General features: G+C 39.4%; 1 protein-coding gene across 1 annotated transcript; it reads left to right on the top strand.

The window, feature by feature from the left end:
- Positions 1–1,685: 1,685 nt before the first annotated feature.
- On the top strand, positions 1,686–2,213 carry LOC103108891 (small ribosomal subunit protein uS10-like). The gene has a single exon (XM_060188635.1). It carries the CDS (start codon positions 1,800–1,802, stop codon positions 2,157–2,159), a length of 360 nt encoding a protein of 119 aa, XP_060044618.1. The 5' UTR covers positions 1,686–1,799; the 3' UTR covers positions 2,160–2,213.
- The last annotated feature ends 18,684 nt before the right edge of the window (positions 2,214–20,897 follow it).

The following is a 20,897-nucleotide window of genomic DNA, read 5'->3' as shown; positions in this document are numbered from 1 at the left end:
CTTCTATAATTTCTTTTCTGCTGAATATGGGCATTGACAGATTGATCTTCTGTACTCCCTGCCTGAAAATGTTTTTTTTTGTTTGTTTTGTTTTTTTTTGTTTTTTTGAGAATCAAACTGAGAGCTTGAGCCTAGGAAGAAGAACGCAAACCCAGAACAGTTATGAGATAGCTCTTAGAGAAATGGTCCAAAGAGTGAGTCTTTGTGTAGAGTTATCATACATTGTGTTTAAGTGAGGGGGAAATTACTATTAGTATCTGAGGAATTCTACAAATTAGATGCTAATTTTCATCTCTGGGTGATTTGAATGAGAGCCACAGTCCTAATTACTCTTGTATGAGGAGACACATACAACGTAGCCCAGAGCAACGCTTAAGACTATCAGAAAATGGTGCTCAGGAAGGTCGCACAGTGGATAAAGTGGTGGACTCTCAAGCATGAGGTACTGAGTTCAGTCCCTGGCTCCACATGTATCAGAGTGATGTCTGGCTCTTTCTGTTTTTCTTGTCTTTCTCATGAATAAGTAAATAAAATTTTAAAAAGAAAAAAAAGACTATCAGAAAATGGAAGCCACCCATGTGTCCATCAGCAGAATAATGGACAGTCTTCTGCGTGTAACAAAGAAAATGATCAACACTGGTACTTATGAATACCCAATAGTTAATATTCTGGCCTCCTCAAGTTTAAAGTCTAGTTTCCACAGATTTATTTCCTTATCAGCTCAAGCTCTACTTGTAGATTATAATCAGATCATCCCTGGATATTGCCTTAAGGGAGAATCTTTTCCCTTAATTTCTTCAGGGTTTACTTACTGTCACCTTTTTCTACAGCAAGATTTCGACATTCTATTCAGATTTAGAACTCCCAGCATCTCTTCCTCCTCCCATCTTGTTTTCCAAGAATAGGATAGGGACTGACTTGCGTCTTTAAAGAACCATTTGCTATTCTCTGCCTAAAAAATTTTGTTTATGGCTTGTTTCATGAGTTCATATATTATCCCACCCGATTTTAGCTAACTGAGCTAATGTGTAATTAGTGTTTCTCTCTACTCAGACCTTTCCCTCTGTAATGAGTTGGGGATTATGTTTTCACAGTGTGTACAAGGAAGGAAGACATCTCTGGGGTGATTTTATGAGCTGATATTTCCTCTTTCTCCTCTGGTAACTCCCACTTGGTCATTTTTTTTTTTTAAGTTTTCTTACAACTGATGGAAATGTTTAATAAATGTGTAAGGTTTGTGGCTCCCTATAAACCTAAGATCCAACATTCTGACCTTCACTGTCAGATTAATTAACTGAGCTTCTCTTAGTGAAAGTAACAGTGTTGTTTTACTTCTTCCAGTTGAGATATGTTAATGACTCATCAGCAGGGTATTAATGTTCATTTTCATTCAACAAGGCCTGAAGATACACCTTTCACAGTTTATTAATTTTAAGGTTCCCTGGATCAAAATCATCCATGAGGGTTAGGAGCCTCTTAAAACTGTAATGCACTAACTTGGTTTATGATAATTGGAACCCATGCTTGTTTTGACAAAGAGAGGTGCATTAGTCCATGAAGGCTTGACGGTGTGTGATCAAGATATCAATGTACTTTTGTCAGCCTCCAAGATAAATTCCAGAAGCTGTCACTAATTTAAAAAAGTAAGACTTGGATGCAATTACTTCTATTAGAAAAGAATTTGTGCTCTTTGCGGAAGGCGAGGTAGCTAGTGCGGCGGAGCTTTCGTCAGCTAGTGCTCCTGACTCACCGCTGTTCTCGTGGAGGAACAAGTCGGTCAGGAAGCTGTACCCGCAGCCATGGCCTTTAAGGATACCGGGAAGACCCCCGTGGAGCCAGAGGTGGCCATCCACCGCATCAGGATCACACTGACCAGCCGCAACGTGAAGTCTCTGGAGAAAGTGTGTGCCGACTTGATCAGGGGCGCAAAAGAGAAGAATCTGAAAGTGAAAGGGCCGGTTCAGATGCCTACCAAGACTCTGAGAATCACTACAAGGAAAACCCCCTGTGGCGAAGGATCTAAGACTTGGGATCGCTTCCAGATGAGGATCCATAAGCGACTCATTGACTTACACAGCCCTTCTGAGATTGTTAAGAAGATTACTTCCATCAGTATTGAGCCGGGAGTTGAGGTTGAAGTCACCATTGCAGATGCTTAAATTAACCTTTTTAAATAAATTGGTAACTTGTTAACAAAAAAAAAAAAAAAAGAATTTGTGATAATGACATTTGGATTTAGTTTTTGAAACATTATAGGAGATATTATTATGACCTGAGAGAATATCTTTACTTTTGATGAAGGCCCTATTTTTAAAAAAAAAATTTATTTATAAAAAGGAAACACTGACAAAAAAAATAGGATAAGAGGGGTACAACTCTGCACAATTCCCACCATCAGAATTCCTTATTCCAACACCTCCCCTGTTAGCTTTCTTATTCTTTATCCCTCTGGGAGTATGGACCCAAGGTCATTATGGGGTGCAGAAGGTGGAAGGTTAAGGTGGAAGGTTTGGCTTCTGTAATTACTTCCCCACTGAACATGGGTGTTGGCAGGTTGATCCATACTTCCAGCTTGTCTCTCTTTTTCCCTAGTTGGGTGGGATTCTGAGGACGTGGGGCTCCAAGACATATTGGTGGGGTCATCTGCCCAGGGAAGTCAGGTTGGCATCATGGTAGCATCTGAAACCTGGTGGCTAAAAGAAGAGTTAACATATAAAGCCCTATTTCTTTTACCACGATTGATTGTCTTACATTTCAACCCTCTTTCCCCAGTACTAAAATGGCAGAGTATATCTTACGATCAGTTTTCTCAGGAAGAAAACAGAGAGGTTTGCTGAAGGAACTATGTCATTTTGCCATGAGGCTAGTTGGATTCTCCATTGAGTCTCTGGTTTCTGCTCTAGAGCAATTTCACTATGGTTCAATTTTGAAAACAGACACTTTAAAAATAGTTTGGGTTTTAATTCTAGCAATTATATCTCGATATCAACAAGAATGAGTTTCGATTCAGGAGTAAATGCTATCACATATCTGACTACTGGAAATAATTAAAGGCATTTTTCTTCCTATCTTTTAATTCAACATGGAGACAGTTTATTCCAGTGGAGAAGATTTAACCAGAAGGAAATAAATGTTAGGGTCTTCACTGAATTCTTGAACAACTCCCTCTCAAGTTGTATGACTTTGGTCAGGCTTTCCAGCTGTTCTGAGATCCTTAAATATAAAATAATAATTATTTTTTAATTTAATTATTTATTTAAGAAAGGAGACATTAATAAAACCGTAGGATAGGAGGGGTACAACTCCACACAATTCCCACCACCTGATCTCCATATCCCACCCCCTCCCCTGATAGCTTTCCCATTCTCTATCCCTCTGGGAGCATGGACCCAGGGTCATTGAGGGTTGCAGAAGGTAGAAGGTCTGGCTTCTGTAATTGCTTCCCCGCTGAACATGGGCGTTGACTGGTTGATCCATACTCCCAGTCTGTCTCTCTCTTTCCCTAGTAAGGTGGGTCTCTGGGGAACCGGAGCTCCAGGACACATTGGTGGGATCGTCAGTCCAGGGAAGTTTGGTCAGCATCCTGCTGGCCTCTGGAACCTGGTGTCTGAAAAGAGAGTTAACATACAAAGCCAAACAAATTGTTGAACAAATATGGACTTAAAGGCTGGAATAGTGCAGATGAAGTGTTGGGGGGTACTCACTGTAGACTCTTGTGTACTTCTGCTTTCAGGTATATATTTTGCCCTAGTTTATGGATACGTATGAGCTCTATCTCAGGGTACCTGGACTATATCTAGGTTTTGGGACTTTGTTAGGAAGTGAACCACCTGGAATGGAATTAGAGCATACTATGAAGCTGAAGGGTTGTCATTCCACACCTGATGTCTCTGGACACAGTCTGAAGTGAAGCATGCTGGGATGGCACTCGTTGCATTGATTAGGTTGCGATCGGCAGGTGCAATATTATTTGATATGCATTGAGAGAAGCATGCAGGAAAGTGGGCCCCACCCAAAGGTTCCAGGACTGGGGGAAATATAAGCTCTATAGTGGAGATGTGAGGTTCCTGCTGTCTTAGGGTTCAAGAATAAAATAATTATTATAGTATTTAACTTTAGGGCTCTCAGGATTTGGTGAGATACTGTGACCATTTTTATTCTTCTGTCTTGGTCCTTGGGACACAGCAGGTGCTTAAAATGTGGTAGAGATGCCACTGAGGAAGAAATCTTTTGAGGAAGGGAAGTTAAAAGCCTGAGGTTTCATTATAGGTTGGAATCTCGCCGCAAGCTCTGATTTTGTGGGGCTGGGACAGATGATTTCCTTTCTAGTCCTCAGACATGCCAAAAGTTTGCTTTTACCCAGGGTCTTAGAACTTGGTGCATCTTAACCTGAAACGATATTATTTCCAAGGTTGTGCGCGACTTCATGCTGTGGATACTTCCTTTCAAATGTGGACTCTTCTGCTTATCCTTGTTGGTATGCATGAGACCCCTTCTGTTTCATTTGGTTTAAATCCCCCCTGCTTAACACTATTCTATTTACATAACCACTGCATTCTATTTACATAACCACTGTTAACAAGCACCTCCCTCCAGGGCATTGGTGGTTCAGTGATAGGATTCTCGCCTGCTCCACCCCCTCCTTGTCACACTCTGATTTTTGCCAGTCACTTTTCTCTCCACCCTCTCTATGTCACATCCTGTTTCCACCCTACTTGGAAAGTATATATAAAGACAGCATTGTGAGTTTTAGAGTACCTTGAATTTAGCTTAGCTCGTCTTAGATTGTGCTGCCTCCTGCATGAATAAAGAGATACTGCATACAACCCAGCCATGAGTCCCTGGTCATCTGTTACCCGCCCGTGAAGCCAGCCCATTGAAAACAACATAACCTGTCGAAAACAACAATCCTGACCACAAGAGCCAAAGCAAGCATTTTTTCTGTCTAATTACTCACTGCTTGTCTGCTATACCATTACCATTTGCTATTTTATTTTATTTTTTGCTCCTACAGTTATCGCTGGGGCTTGGTGTGGGCACTACAAATCCACTGCTCCCTGCAGTCATTCCCCTGCCACCCTTTTTTCCTTTCTATTTTTCAATAGGACAGAAAGAAATTGAGAGGGAAGGGGGAGACAGAGAGGGAGAAAGAAAGATAGACACCTGCAGACCTGCTTTACCGCTCATGAAGCATATCCCGTATTAGTGGGAAGTGGGGGCTGGAACCCAAGTCCTTGAGCTTAGTATTATGTGTGCTTTACCAGATGCTTCACTGCCTGGACCCCCTCTTCAGTTTATTTTTAAAATTTATTTGTTTACTTATTGATTGGATAGAGACAGAAACTGAAAGGGAAGGAGCAGATAGAGGAGAGAGAGACACACACACCTGCAGCACTGCATCACCACTCCTAAAGGTCAGCCGTGCCAAACACCTGGTCCCTCTCTTCATTTTATTTTTAATTATTTATATATATTTTTGTAAGGACACAGTCCAAACATACAGAGACTTCCTGAATTCCCCTCCCAGAGGTGAAATTAGCTCCTTTTCATCTCTGTGTCCTCCTGCATCCCCTAGCCTGTACCTTCTTATCACATTCATCTGGCAATTATCCACTCCTCCGTTGTCTGATAAGAGCTCCAGGGATCTGTCACAACAAGATAAACACTGACTTAAAGTGAAAGGATGGAAAACTATCATACAGGCTAACGGTCCACAAAAAAGGGCAGGAACAGCCATTCTCATCTCAGACACGATAGATTTTAAATGAAATAAAGTAATAAAAGATAGGCAAGGACATTACATAATGATTAGAGGATCAATCAGCCAAGAAGACTTAACAATTATTAACATCTATGCACCCAACGAGGGACCATCTAAATACATTAAGCATCTACTGAAAGAATTTCAAAAATACATCAATAGTAATACAATAATAGTGGGAGACTTCAATACCCCACTCTCACACTTAGACAGATCAACAAAGCAGAGAACCAATAAAGATACAAGAGAATTGAATGAAGAGATTGACAGACTAGACCTCTTAGACATTTTCAGACTCCTCCACCCCAAAAAACTGGAATACACCTTCTTTTCAAATCCACATAACACATACTCAAGGATAGACCACATGTTAGGCCACAATGACAGCATCAATAAATTCAAGAGCATTGAAATCATCCCAAGTATCTTCTCAGACCACAGTGGAGTAAAACTAACTTTTAACAACAAACGGAAAATTATTAAAAGACATAGAATTTGGAAACTAAACAACATGCTCCTTAAGAACCACTGGGTCAGAGACTCACTCAAACAGGAAATTCAAATGTTCCTGGAAACTAATGAAAATGAAGACACAACCTATCAAAATATTTGGGACACAGCGAAAGCAGTACTGGGAGGGAAACTTATAGCCATACAATCACATATTAAACACCAAGAAGAAGCCCAAATGAACGACCTTACTACACACCTCAAGGACTTAGAGGAAGAGGAACAAAGGAACCCTAAAGCAACCAGAAGGACAGAAATCACTAAAGTTAGAGCACAAATAAACAACATCGAAAATAAAAGAACCATACAAAAGATCAATGAAGCCAAATGTTGGTTCTTTGAAAGATTAAACAAAATTGACAAACCCCTAGCCAGATTCACCAAACAAAAAAGAGAGAAGACTCAAATTAATAGAATTGTAAACGATACAGGAGATATCACAACTGACACCACAGAAATCCAGAGAATTCTGCGAAACTTCTATAAAGAACTATATGCCACCAAGCTAGAGAATCTGGAAGAAATGGAACAATTCCTAGGAACCTATGCACTTCCAAAACTGAACCAAGAAGAACTACAAAATCTAAATGCACCAATCACAGACAAAGAAATTGAAACTGTTATTAAGAATCTCCCCAACAACAAAAGTCCTGGACCAGATGGTTTCACAAACAAATTCTACAAAACTTTCAGGAAACAGTTAATACCCATACTTCTTAAGCTATTCCATAAGATTGAAGAAACAGGAATACTTCCTTCCACCTTCTATGAAGCCAATATCACCCTGATACCAAAAGCTGATAGGGACAGAACAAAAAAGGAAAACTACAGACCAATATCTCTGATGAACATAGATGCCAAAATATTAAACAAGATCTTGGCCAACCGGATACAGCAACACATCAAAAAGATTGTTCATCATGACCAAGTGGGATTCATCCCAGGAATGCAAGGCTGGTTCAACATCCGTAAATCAATCAATGTCATTCATCACATCAATAAAAGCAAAGCCAAAAACCACATGATTATCTCAATAGATGCAGAGAAAGCCTTTGACAAAATCCAACACCCATTCATGCTCAAAACTCTACAAAAAATGGGAATAGATGGGAAATTCCTCAAGATAGTGGAGTCTATATATAGCAAACCTACAGCCAACATCATACTCAATGGACAGAAGCTGAAAGCATTCCCCCTCAGATCGGGGACTAGACAGGGCTGTCCACTGTCACCGTTACTCTTCAACATAGTATTGGAAGTTCTTGCCATAGCAATCAGGCAAGAGAAAGAAATCAAAGGGATACAGATTGGAAGGGAAGAAGTCAAGCTCTCACTATTTGCAGATGATATGATAGTATACATAGAAAGACCTAAAGAATCCAGTAGAAAATTACTGGAAGTTGTTAGGCAATATAGCAAGGTATCAGGCTACAAAATCAATGTACAAAAATCAGTGGCATTTCTTTATGCAAACACTAAATATGAAGAAGAAGACATCCAGAAATCACTCCCATTTACTGTTTCAGCAAAATAAATCAAATACCTAGGAATAAAGTTGACCAAAGAAGTGAAAGACTTGTATGCTGAAAACTATGAGTCGCTACTCAAGGAGATAGAAACTGATACCAAGAAATGGAAAGATATCCCATGCTCATGGATTGGAAGAATAAATATCATCAAAATGAATATTCTCCCCAGAGCCATATACAAATTTAATGCAATACCCATCAAAGTTCCACCAGGCTACTTTAAGAGAATAGAACAAACACTACAATCATTTATCTCGAACCTGAAAACACCTAGAATTGCCAAAACCATCTTAAGGAAAAGAAACAGAAATGGAGGCATCGCACTCCCAGACCTTAAACTATATTATAAAGCCATTATCATCAAAACAGCATGGTACTGGAACAAAAATAGGCACACAGACCAGTGGAACAGAATTGAAAGCCCAGAAGTAAATCCCAACACCTATGGTCATCTAATCTTTGATAAGGGGGCCCAAAGGATTAAATGGAAAAAGGAGGCTCTCTTCAATAAATGGTGCTGGGAAAACTGGGTTGTAACATGCAGAAGAATGAAATTGAACCACTTTATCTCACCAGAAACAAAAATCAACTCCAAATGGATCAAAGACCTAGATGTCAGACCAGAAACAATCAAATACTTAGAGGAAAACATTGGTAAAACACTTTCCCACATATACCTCAAGGACATCTGTGATGAATCAAACCCAATTGCAAGGAAGACCAAAGCAGAAACAAACCAATGGGACTACACCAAATTGAAAAGCTTCTGCACATCCAAAGAAACTATTAAACAAACAGAGAGACCCCTCACAGAATGGGGGAAGATCTTCACATGCCAGACATCAGACAAGAAACTAATCACCAAAATATATAAAGAGCTCAGCAAACTTAGCCGCAAAAAAGCAAATGACCCCATCCAAAAATGGGCAGAGGAAATGAACAAAACATTCACCACAGAGGAGATCCAAAAGGCTAACAAACATATGAAAAACTGCTCTAGGTCACTGATTGTCAGAGAAATGCAAATTAAGACAACACTAAGATACCACCTCACTCCTGTAAGAATGGCATACATCAAAAAGGACAGCAGCAACAAATGCTGGAGAGGATGTGGGGACAGAGGAACCCTGTTACATTGCTGGTGGGAATGTAAATTGGTACAGCCTCTGTGGAGAGCAGTCTGGAAAACTCTCAGAAGGCTAGACATGGACCTTCGATATGACCCAATAATTCCTCTCCTGGGGTTATACCCCAAGGACTCCATAACACCCAACCAAAAAGAGGTGTGTACTCCTATGTTCATAGCAGCACAATTCATAATAGCTAAAACCTGGAAGCAACCCAGGTGCCCAACACCAGATGAGTGGCTGAGAAAGCTGTGGTATATATACACAATGGAATACTATGCAGCTATCAAGAACAATGAACCCACCTTCTCTGACCCATCTTGGACAGAGCTAGAAGGAATTATGTTAAGTGAACTAAGTCAGAAAGATAAAGATGAGTATGGGATGATCCCACTCATCAACAGAAGCTGACTTAGAAGATCTGAAAGGGAAACTAAAAGCAGGACCTGATCAAATTACAGCAGGAACCTCACATCTTCACTATAGAGCCCCTACTTCCCCCAGTCCTGGCACCCTTGGATAGGGCCCACTTTCCCATATGCATCTCCCAATCCAAACCAAATAATATTGCATCCGCCGATCACAACCTAACCAAAGCAACGATTGCCATCTCAACATGCTTCACCTCAGACTGTATCCAGAGACTTCACGTGTGGAATGACAACCCTTCAGCTTCATTACTCGGGTGAGACCTTTCCTTTAATAGTACACTCTAATTTCATCTCAGGTAGTTCACTTTCTAACAAAGTCCCATAACCTAGATATACACCAGTTTCTGTGAGAGAGAGCTTATGTGCACATGTATCCATAAACTACTGCAAAATATATACCTGAAAGCAGGATTACACTAGAGTTTGCAGTGAGTACCTCCCTAACACTTCCTCTCCACTATTCCAAGCTTGGGATCCATGATTGCTCAACAAATTGTTTGGCTTCATATGTTAACTCTCTTTTCAATCACCAGGTTCCAGATGCCACCAGGATGCTGGCTAGGCTTCCCTGGATTGAAGACCCCACCAATGTGTCCTGGAGCTCAGCTTCCCCAGAGCCCCACCCTACTAGGGAAAGAGAGAGGCAGACTGGGGGTATGGACCGACCAGTCAACGCCCATGTTCAGCAGGGAAGCAATTACAGAAGCCAGACCTTCTACCTTCTGCAACCCTCAACGACCCTGGGTCCATGCTCCCAGAGGGATAGAGAATGGGAAAGCTACCATGGGAGGGGGTGGGTTATGGGGATTGGGTGGTGGGAATTGTGTGGAGTTGTACCCCTCCTACCTTATGCTTTTGTTCACTAATCCTTTCTTAAATAAAAATTTAAAAATTAAAAAAAAAAAAGAGCTCCAGGGTTATGGTGTTCTTGCATTGCATTTTTTAAACCTAAAGTATCATGGCATCATAACATTCTACAGCTGTTTATCCTTGAAAATCAACAGGTGCCGTTTCCTTTGGCTTCATTTACACTCCCTCACCGCCCACCCTCCCCTTTCCTTCTACTGACCACTAATTACTCTTACAGTTCAAACATTTATTATTTGTTTTAACTAGTCTTCTTCTTTTTTTTTTTTTTTTGTCTATATACAGGGTATGAGTGACATGATATATATTTTTTTTTTCGCCTGGCTTATTTCACTTAGTGTAATATCCTAGACCCGGGAGGGTGTCATCTTTATTTACAGTACAGTAGTGTTGTACTCTGTCCTTATACCACATCTTTATCCATTCTCCTGCCAATAGGCAATTAGGTTGTTTCCTGTTCTTGGATGCTATAAATTAGCCCAATCAACTGGGAGTAGCATGCTTCAGGCTTATATCTCTTGGGAATAATGTTTTTTGTATTTTTGAGGCTCCTCAGAAATACAGAAGAGTGTATTATTAGCTTCCTAAAGAATCGTAATACTGTTTTTCCATAATAGCAGCACCAATTTTCACTCCCACCAATAGTGTATAAAGATTTCTTCATATCCTCTCTAACACTTGTATTTGATTTTTTGGATTATAGTCTTTCTCACAGAAATGAGGTATAGATGTTTTATTTTTTAATTTGCATTTCTGTGATACAAAGAGATGAGAGATATCTTTTCATGTGCCTGTAGGCCATCTTTGTGTCTTCCTTAGAGAAGTGTTTATTCAGGTCACTTGTTTATTTTCTTATTGAATGGAGTTTTTATCATCGAGTCTTATGAGTATTTTTGTATATTTTGAATATTAACTCTTTATCAAATGTGCAAATATCTTCTCCCACTCAGTAGGACGTCTTCTTTTCTTCCTCTCTCTTCCCCCCCCCCCCTTGAAAATTATGATAGCGACAGAAAGAAATAGAGAGAGAGGGGGTTGAGAAAGGAAAAATAGAAAGAGGGACACCTACCAGCTTTCACCACCACTCATGAACCTTCCCTCCTGCAGGTGGGTATGCGGAGCTTGAACCTGGATCTTCACACATGATAATTTGTGTACTTTATTGATTGCACTACCACCCAGACTCAAGGATGTATTTTTCATGGTGCAAAGGCTATTTAGTTTGATGTAGTTCAGTTAATTAATTCACTCACTCATTCATTCATTCTTGCTTTTCTCTTCCTTGCCATTGAAGCTGATCCACACACATCTTTAGGACTTGTGTCATGAAACATATACTTATGTTTTCTTCTGTGATTTTGAGTTTTATATGTAAATCTTTAATCCATTTTGATTTTTTCTTTTTTTACCAGAGCACTGCTCAACTGACTTATAGTAGATCTGGGGATTGCATTTGGAATCTTGGAGACTCAGGCATGGAATTTTTTTTTCATAACCATTATGCTGTCTCCTTAGTCCAGTCATCCATTATGAATTAATGTGTAGGTTGTTAGGTAATGACTTAATTTTATTCTTCTGTGTGTTATGCCCAGTTTTACCAACAGCATTAATTAAGGAGAGTTTCCACTGTAAATTCCTGGAAGAACACTTTGACTTTTAGGTTCTTCTTCTCAGTTCATATGGTTTCAATGGAGCTCTCTGTCTGGTGAGGAGTAAAGGTTAGTTGGTCCAATGGCAATGCCATTTCCTTGTCCATAGCGATTGGTTCTAAGAATAACCTAAATCTGATTAATTAAGCCTGGGATGTTTGCTTAGATTATTTGAAAAGAGATTCTCCCTCCTCACTCTTTCTGCCAGGCTTATAAAGTATAAACCTGAAGTGCTGGAGGTAATTTTGTCAACCATGTACAGAAATTGACAATGACAGAAACCATTTTTTTTTAAAAAAAAGCATTTTTCACATAAACAGAATCCTATTGAATATCTGAATATGTGAATCCAGAAGTGACTGAAGCAGTTGGTCTTTCCAGTAACACAACCATTCCCCTCCTCTGTTTGGGTTGCAATTAAGCCCTTCATAGTCTGCATGCAGGTTAATTCGGTCTCTGTACCCTGGAGAATAGGTACCATCTTTATATATTTTGTTGGCATCCCACTTTCTGCTCAGTTATCTGTCTCCTCACTCAGCTTGGGAGTTAGAAGTAAGTGAATTAAGCAGCAAGATTTGTAGGCAGCTTATCACATCTATAATGGCAAAATTGAGATTTGGGACTTTCCTCTTTTTTATATTTATTTATTTCCGTTTGTTGCCCTTATTGTTTTATTGTTGTAGTTTTTATTGTTGTTGATGTCGTTGTTGGTTAGGACAGAGAGAAATGGAGAGAGGAGGGGAAGACAGAGAGGGGGAGAGAGACAGACACATGCAGACCTGCTTCACCACCTGTGAAGCAGCTCCCCTGCAGGTGGGAAGCTGGGCGCTGGAACCCAGATCCTTTGCTGTCCTTGTGCTTTGCACCATGTGCGCTTAGCCCACTGTGCTACGGCCTGACTCCCACCCTCTTTTTTTCCCCCCACAATCCACTGTGTCCTATTCCCATACCAACAACTGAAAGTATCTCTTACTGTCTTATTTAAAATGTTCATTAGCTTGTTTCACTGTCAATTGCTTCTTTCTATTTCTTCTAGGTGTAGAAGCAATAAGTTCTTTTTAATTGAGAGGATTCTGTCATAGGGATTTCTGTTGTTGCTTCATCACCACAAACTGGATATTACAGAAACTGGTGATTAATGTGATGGGAAGGAAGGAGTATGCATGCTACATGAGTCATTACGTTAGACCCAATATGTTTAATGGCCTGCTCTGCTCAGCATAGAGCAACAAGGAACCTGCTGGGGAAAGAGATGAAACAAAAAGCTCAGGAACCGCATTTTATTTTTAGTCTGTCTTACAAGCAAAGGACTAACATCAATGTCTAGACTGTAAATGTAGCAATGAATCTGATGAGTTTGTTATCTTCCCGTGACCAATGAACATGGGATCTAAATTGACCCAGACTGTTCAGGAATGTTCTAAAGTGATACAGTATATACTCCATGATGGTTCATTCTTACGACCAGATGAAGTTGTTAATGTAGTAGTGTCCACTTTTCATAAACGAAGATCATTGAAATAATTAGTTTTAGCCAAGATGAAAGAGGTGGTGAACATAGATTTATGTTCAGAGTTGATTGATCATTGGACTGAATGGTTTGATGTTTTCTGTCTGTTCCTGGAAGCCACACTTAACACTGAAGATGAGGAATTGGGTCTATCAGTCAGCTCAAATGTATTCTCAGGACTGGGGCTGGGGTTTGCAGATATTGATTACACCCAACTCCATGCATTCACAATAGAAGTTTTGTCTTTTTTTAAAAAAAATTTGTGTGTGTGTGTGTGTGTGGGGAGTTAATGATTTAGAGTCTTTAACACATAGGCACAACCTCTCACTCCCCTTTGATTGGTGAATAGGAGATATATGAGGATCCCAATGTCCCCTTATCCTGTTCTTGTCTCTCCTGCCCCAGAGTCCTTTGCTTTGGTGCAATATGCCACATCCAGTCCAAATTTCACCATAGGTTTTTTCCCCTCACTGTTCTTTATGTTTAATTTTCCCATATAAGTGAGATCATTCAGTATTGGTCTTTGTCTTTCTGGCTTGTCTCACTCAACATGATGCCTCCGAATTCTGACCATGATATTTCAAAGGAGATAGAGATTTTGTCTTTATTGTAAGTCAAGTAAGGGTGGGCAACTGGGCCATTCATGAATATTCTGTTTTGTAGTTTGTAGTTTGCCTGAGTAAGTTGTAACCTTGTTCTGAACAGCTGGGGAGACAAAAGGTAGATACAGCTATTTACTCAGAAGTGGACTGGCTTTAGACGATCTTAATGAATCCTTCTTACTAAAAATAAAATAATCGGGGGGTGGGTGGTGACACAGCTGGTTAAGCACACATGGCGCAAAGTGCAAGGACTGGTGTAAGGATCCCGGTTTGAGCCCTCTGCCTCTCCACCTTCATGGGGGTCACTTCACAGGTGGTGAAGCAGATTGCATGGAGATATATATCTCTTCCCCCTTTCTGTCTTCCCCTCCTCTCTTCATTTCTCTCTGTCCTATTCAACAACAATGGCAGCAATAACAACAACAACGATAAACAAGGGCAACAAAAGGAAAATAAAATAAAATGAAATCAAATAACATAAAATAAAATAACCCTAGAATCTCAAATTGCTTCCCAGGCAACTTCTGATTCAGATTCTGTTGAGAACAACAATGGCTTCTCAGAGATAGGGATTTCTGTAATGAGTCAGTATGACCGAAGAGCCTTAGATTTACAAAACAATGCAATGTTTTGAATACACTTTGAGTCTACAACATAGTTATTTTAATCAGAGGATATCTACTGCTGTTTTGCAGGATATATTACACATATATAGACACAGTCCTATATGTTTAGAATACAAACCATTTGCTTCTTCTAATGTATTTGCAAGATTTTTATCAACTGTCTTGTTTCTGGAAGTCTCCTCAAATAATATTTTACCAGGAGGAGTTAGGGAGGGGATGAAGAGATTTTTCTCTTTCTTGGGGCTTTAAAACCACACATTGTTATACAAAAGACAGAACTGAGTTCTTTGTTGCTGAAGGAATCAGATTTTTTTTCTTTTTCTTTTTTTTTTTTTCTCCCAGAGCTGCTATGGTGACATATCCTCTCATTTATACCAGAAAGTGGGGCATTTGCTTGTAAGGCAGCCTGAAAATAATTTATCTGGGATTTTGAGCAAGGTGAAAAATAAACCAACTTCTGTTCCCTGCTCCCTTCTCTTCCCTTGCCTTCCCTTCTCTGTCCTTTTTGTTGGTTTGCTTGGAGGTAAGAAATTTTACAGCTGTAGGAAGACTAATTAAAACCAATTACAGCCTGACTGACCTGTCACCACAATCAATTTATCAGAAGAACAGAGTAGTGTATTTGGAGAAATAGTTTCTTCTGGTGTACATATGCCTCATTTTATTTTAAGAATCTCAGCACACTGATCACTTAGCAAAAAGCCACTTCTCTCTTTCTCTCTCAAAGCCATTCATTCATTAATTCATTAATTTGTTCACTCATTCATGTACTTATGAGAGAGAGAGAAAGAGAGATAGGGAGGAAATATCAGAACATCACTCTGGCTCTTGCAATGCTAGGCCTCAAACTCTGTACTACAAGCATGAGATTCTAACATCTTTTCCACTATGCTACCTCCTGGAGTCCACCCCTCACTTCTTAAAAGAGAATTTCAAATTATTAATTATTATTGTCACTTTTGTTGTTTGTAATTTTCACCTTTCTAGAACAGAATTCTGCTCTTAGACAATTTAAATTGAAATGAGGAGGGGATTAGGAACAAAAGGGAAGGGAAGGTGGGGATGTCTTAATCGCTCTAGGTAAATAGAACTGACATAGTGTTTTTTTGAGTGGGACTTACCTTTGATCTCTGCTATCCTTTTGATTATGTATCCCAGTGTGTAAACTCACTATTAATGCACCCCAGTTTATTCAGTTATCTCCATAATAGTGGGTAAATTATTTCAGTTTTTACCACTACAAGTAAAATTGGAGGTAGTATTTATTTCCCACATTTGTGTGTCTGTAGTTCTATAATAATGCCAGGAATAGGATTTCTGGGCATAGTACCTATGAACTTTGAATTTTAATAGATGTTGTCCATTTGCTTTAAAAATGGCAAAATATTAAAAGTTTTTATGATTATTATTTTACTAGTGATTTAATAATGTTTGACAAGATTGTGGGATAAGAGGGGTACGTTGCCATACAAATCCCACCACCAGAGTTTCACATCCCATCCCATCCCATCCATTTGAAGCTTCCCTGTTCTTTATCCCTCTGGGAATATGGACCAAAGATCTTTATGGTGAGCAGAAGATGGGAGGTCTGCTTCTGTAATTGCTTCTCTGCTGGACCTGGGTGTTGAAAGGTCAATCCATCTCCCAGCCGGTTTCTGTCTTTCCCTAGTGGGGTAGGGACATGGGGCGGTGAAGTCCTCTGAAAAAAATGTCAACATTTTATGTAAAGTCAAAATTCAGTGTGATTTTTCCTCACAGTATCACATAGAGTTGATAATTATAATTCTTTTCAATTTAGTGTAGTATGATTAGAATTTTTTTCCTGGTTGATGATTAATTTTTTTACTGGAGGAGATTAATGGTGTATAGTCAACAATAAAACACAGTAACAAAAATACAATACAGTAGTTTACAAATATAACATATATAACAGTTTTCAGTTTTCCATATAACAATCCAACCCCCTCTAGGTCCTTGTCTGCCATCACATTCCAGGATCTGAACCCTCCCAGCTACCCCAGAGTCTTTTACTTTGGTAAATACACTAAACCCAATCTAAGTTCTGCATTGTGTTTTCTTATTTTTCACCTTCTTTTTTAAAAAAATTTCTTATTAGTGATTTAATAATGATTGACAAGATTGTGGGATAAGAGGGGTACAATTCATACAGTTCCTACTAGTGTGCCATACCCTCATCGCCTCCATTGGAAGGTTTCCCATTCTTTATCCCACTGGTAATATGGACCAAAGGTCTCTAAGGGGCACAGAAGGTGGGAGGTCTGGCTTCTGTAATTTTTGCTTCTCCACTGGACATGGACATTGGCATGTCCATTCATACATCCACTTTTCTCTACCTTTTTCTAGTGGGGGTAGGACTCTGGGAGGTGAGGTACCAGGAGACATTGGTGAGGTCATCTGCCTAGGAAAGGCAGGCCGGTGCCATGGTAGTATTTTTCTACTTCTGTCTATGAGTGAGGTCATCCCATATTCATCCTTCTTCTGATTTATCACTTAACATGATTCCTTCAAAATCCACCCAACATGGGGTGAAGAAAGTGAGATTACCATTTTTAAAATTTCTTTATTGGGGGATTAATGTTTTATAGTTGACAGTAAATACAATAGTTTGTACATGCATAACACTTTTCAGTTTTCCACACAATACAGCCTCCACTAGGTCCTCTATTATCCTTAGTCTTTTACTTTGGTGAAATATACCAACTCCAGTTTAAGTTCTGCTTACTGTTTTCTCTTCTGACCTTGTTTTTCAACTTCTGTCTGTGAGATCATCCCATATTCATCCTTCTTTTTCTGACTTATTTCACTTCAGGCTCCATTCAAGATGGGCTAAAAATGGAGAAGTCACCATTTTTAATAACTGAGTAGTATTCCATTGTGTATATACCACAACTTGCTCAGTCACTCCTCTGTTGTTGAACACCAGGATTGCTTCCAAGTTTTTGTTATTACAAATTGTGCAGTGTCTGTAGTGTAGTGGTTATCACGTTTGCCTCACACAAATTATGCCATTATGAACATAGGTAGGCACAAATCTTTTTGGATGGGTGTCATTGGTTCCTTAGGATATATCCCCAGCAGAGGAATTTCAGTGTCATAGGGTAGGTTCATTTCTAGCCTTCTGAGATTTCTCCAGAATGCTCTTCACAGGGTTGAACCAATTTACATTTCCACCAGTAGTGCAGGAAGGTTCCTTTGTCCCCCAAACCTCTTCAGCATTTGTTGCTGCTGTTGTTACTGATGTATGACATTAGCACAGGAGTGAAGTGGTATCTCATTATTGTCTTTATTTGAATTTCTCTGACAGTTAATGACCTGGAGCATCTTTTTATATATATATATATTTTTTGCTTTTTGGATCTTTTCTGTGGTGATTATTCTGTTCATATCCTCTCCTCATTTTTTAATGGAGTCATTTGTTTTCTTATTGCTGAAGTTTGTGAGCTCTTTATATATTTTGGTCATTAACCTCTGGTCTGATGTATGGCATATAAAGATCTCCTATTCTCTGAGAGGTCTCTTTGTTTGTGTGGTGGTTTCTTTTGCTGTGCAAAAGGTTTTTTTAATTTGATGTAGTCCCATTGGTTTATTTTTGTCTTAAGTCTTCTTTGTAGTTGGATTTGTATCATTGAAGATACCTTTAAAATTTAGAAGGAAAAGAGTGCTGTCAATATTTTCCTCTAAGTATTTGATACTTTCTGGTCTAATTTTCAAGTCCTTGTTCTATTTGGAATTTACTTTTGTTTGGTGAAATATAGTGGTTCAGTTTCATTCTTCTGCAAGTTTCAACCCATTTTTTTCCAACACCATTTGTTGAAGAGACTCTGCTTTCCCCATTTAATAGTCTGGGCACCTTTGTCAAAGATTAGATGTCCATAGGTGTGGGGGCTTACTTCCAGGCTCTCAGTTCTATTCCACTGGTCAGTATGTCTATTCATGTTCCAGTACCAAGCAGTTTTTTTTTTTCCTTCCAGGGTTATTGCTGGGCTCGGTGCCAGCACCATGAATCCACCGCTCCTGGAGGCCATTTTTCCCCCCTTCGTTGCCCTTGTTGTAGCACCGTTGTTGTTATTATTATTGCCATTGTTGATGTTGTTCGTTGCTGGATAGGACAGAGAGAAATGGAGAGAGGAGGGGAAGACAGAGAGGGGGAGAGAAAGACAGACACCTGCAGACCTGCTTCACCGCCTGTGAAGCGACTCCCCTGCAGGTGGGGAGCCGGGGGCTCGAACTGGGATCCTTATGTGGTCCTTGCACTTTGTGCCACATGCGCTTAACGCACTGCGCCACCGCCCGACCCCCTACCAAGCAGTTTTGATGACAATGGTCCAATAATACAATTTGAGATCTGGGAGTGTGATGCCTCCAGTTCTGTTCTTTCTTCTCAAGATAGTTTTGGCAAGTCTAGGTCTTTTCTGGCTCCAGACAAACATGTATAGCATTTGTTATATTCTCCTAAAAATGTGCTTGGGATCTTGATGGGGATAGCATTAAATTTGTTTATGGCTCTGGGTAGTATATTCATTTTAATGATGTTAATTCTTCCAACCCATCCATGAACATGGAATATTTTTCCACTTTGTTGTGTCTTTTTCAATTTCCTTGAGTAGTGATTCTAATTTTTAGTATACAAGTCTTTTACTTCTTTGGTTAGGTTTATTCCTATATATTTTATTGTTTTTGTTGCTATAGTAAAAGGAATTATTTTCTGGATTTCTTCTTCTTTCAACTTAGTGTTTGCATAAATAAAAGCTACTGACATTTGAATGTTAATTTTGTAGCCTGACACCTTACTATATTCCTTGATAATTTCCAAAAGCTTCCTGCTGGATTCTTTAGGTTTTTCTATTATATCAACTGCTAATAGAGAGAGTTTAACTTCTCTTCAAATCTGTATCCCTTTTATTCCTTGCTACTGCCTGAGTGCTATGGCAAGAACTTCCAACACTATGTTGAATAGTAATGGTGATAGTGGGCAGCCCTGTCTAGTACCTGATCTGAGGGGAAATGTTTCTTGTTTTTCACCATTGAGTATGATGTTGGCTGTATATTTTCTGTATATTGATTCCAGTATCTTAAGGAATTTTCCGTTTATTCCCATTTTTTTTGTAGTGTTTAGGTCATGGAAGGATGTTGGATTTTGTCAAAGGCTTTCTCTGCATCTACTAATATTGATTAGAATACTTTATCTCTGCTTTCTTGGGTATTAGGAAAATTGAGCCTTTTTTGTCATTTGAATTTGCTTTTCAGTGAAATATAAATTCATGCCTTTTCCTAGTTTTTGTATTGAGTTTTCTTTTTATTGTCAGCTTCTGAGTGCTATTTGTATAGGATAAATATTATCTTTGAACTGCATTTTCCCCTGAATGATCATTTGATGGTGGAATGGTTATACTATCTGTTGTCATGAACCATGCTTGTCTCTTTTCATTTATTTAAAATCAGTTTGTGGAAGGATGCATTGGATCGACCTTCTCATGGTGCATCCCGTGAATACCCATTCATTGGGGTAACTGACGATCCTTCCTAGCCGACTGAATCCACATGGATCCCAGTCACTTTCAAAGCCAGCAACAAGCAGCTCCTGACAGCTTTCAACCTGACGCTGTTGACTGGCTACGGAAGAAGGGCAAACACTAGAAGAAGAAGAAGTTTGTGGAAGTATAGGATTTTCAGCAATATAAATGTACACATAGACACACATACTATTGGTATGCTTCTAAAAACACCTTCTGTTTCATTAGTTTAATACCCCCTGCTTAAAACTGTATTCTATTTACATAACTACTGTATTCTATTTACATAACCACTGCAGGGCATTGGTTCAATCCCCACTGGTTCATGATATGTTTTTGCTCCGCCCCCTCTCCTTGTCACACTCTGATTTTCACCAGTCACTTTTCTCTCCACCCTCTCTATGTCACATCCTGTTCACACCCTACTTGGGAAGTATATATAAAGACAACATTGTTCGTTTTAGTTTAGTTTAGCTTAGCTTGGTATAGATTGTGCTGCGTCCTGCATGAGTAAAGAGATACTGCATACAACCCAGCCATGAGTCCCGGGTCGTCTGTTACCTGCCCTGAAGCCAGCCCGGCGAAAACAACATAATGGCGCCTACAATGTGGGACCGGACCTGTGCAACTCCCAGATAAGTGAAGACTTTGCCTAACTATGCACTATGGCTTTCTCTTCTACTTATGAAGAGGTTTGCCAAAGCCTCTACTGTTTCATCATGAGACAGTTACTCTGTCTCTGGAACATTTT

The sequence above is a fragment of the Erinaceus europaeus genome, chromosome 3 (assembly GCF_950295315.1).
Source record: "Erinaceus europaeus chromosome 3, mEriEur2.1, whole genome shotgun sequence".
NCBI classification, from domain to species: Eukaryota; Metazoa; Chordata; class Mammalia; order Eulipotyphla; family Erinaceidae; genus Erinaceus; species Erinaceus europaeus.
Note: the sequence above shows the minus strand (reverse complement) of the source record. Positions and strands in the feature narration are given on the sequence as shown.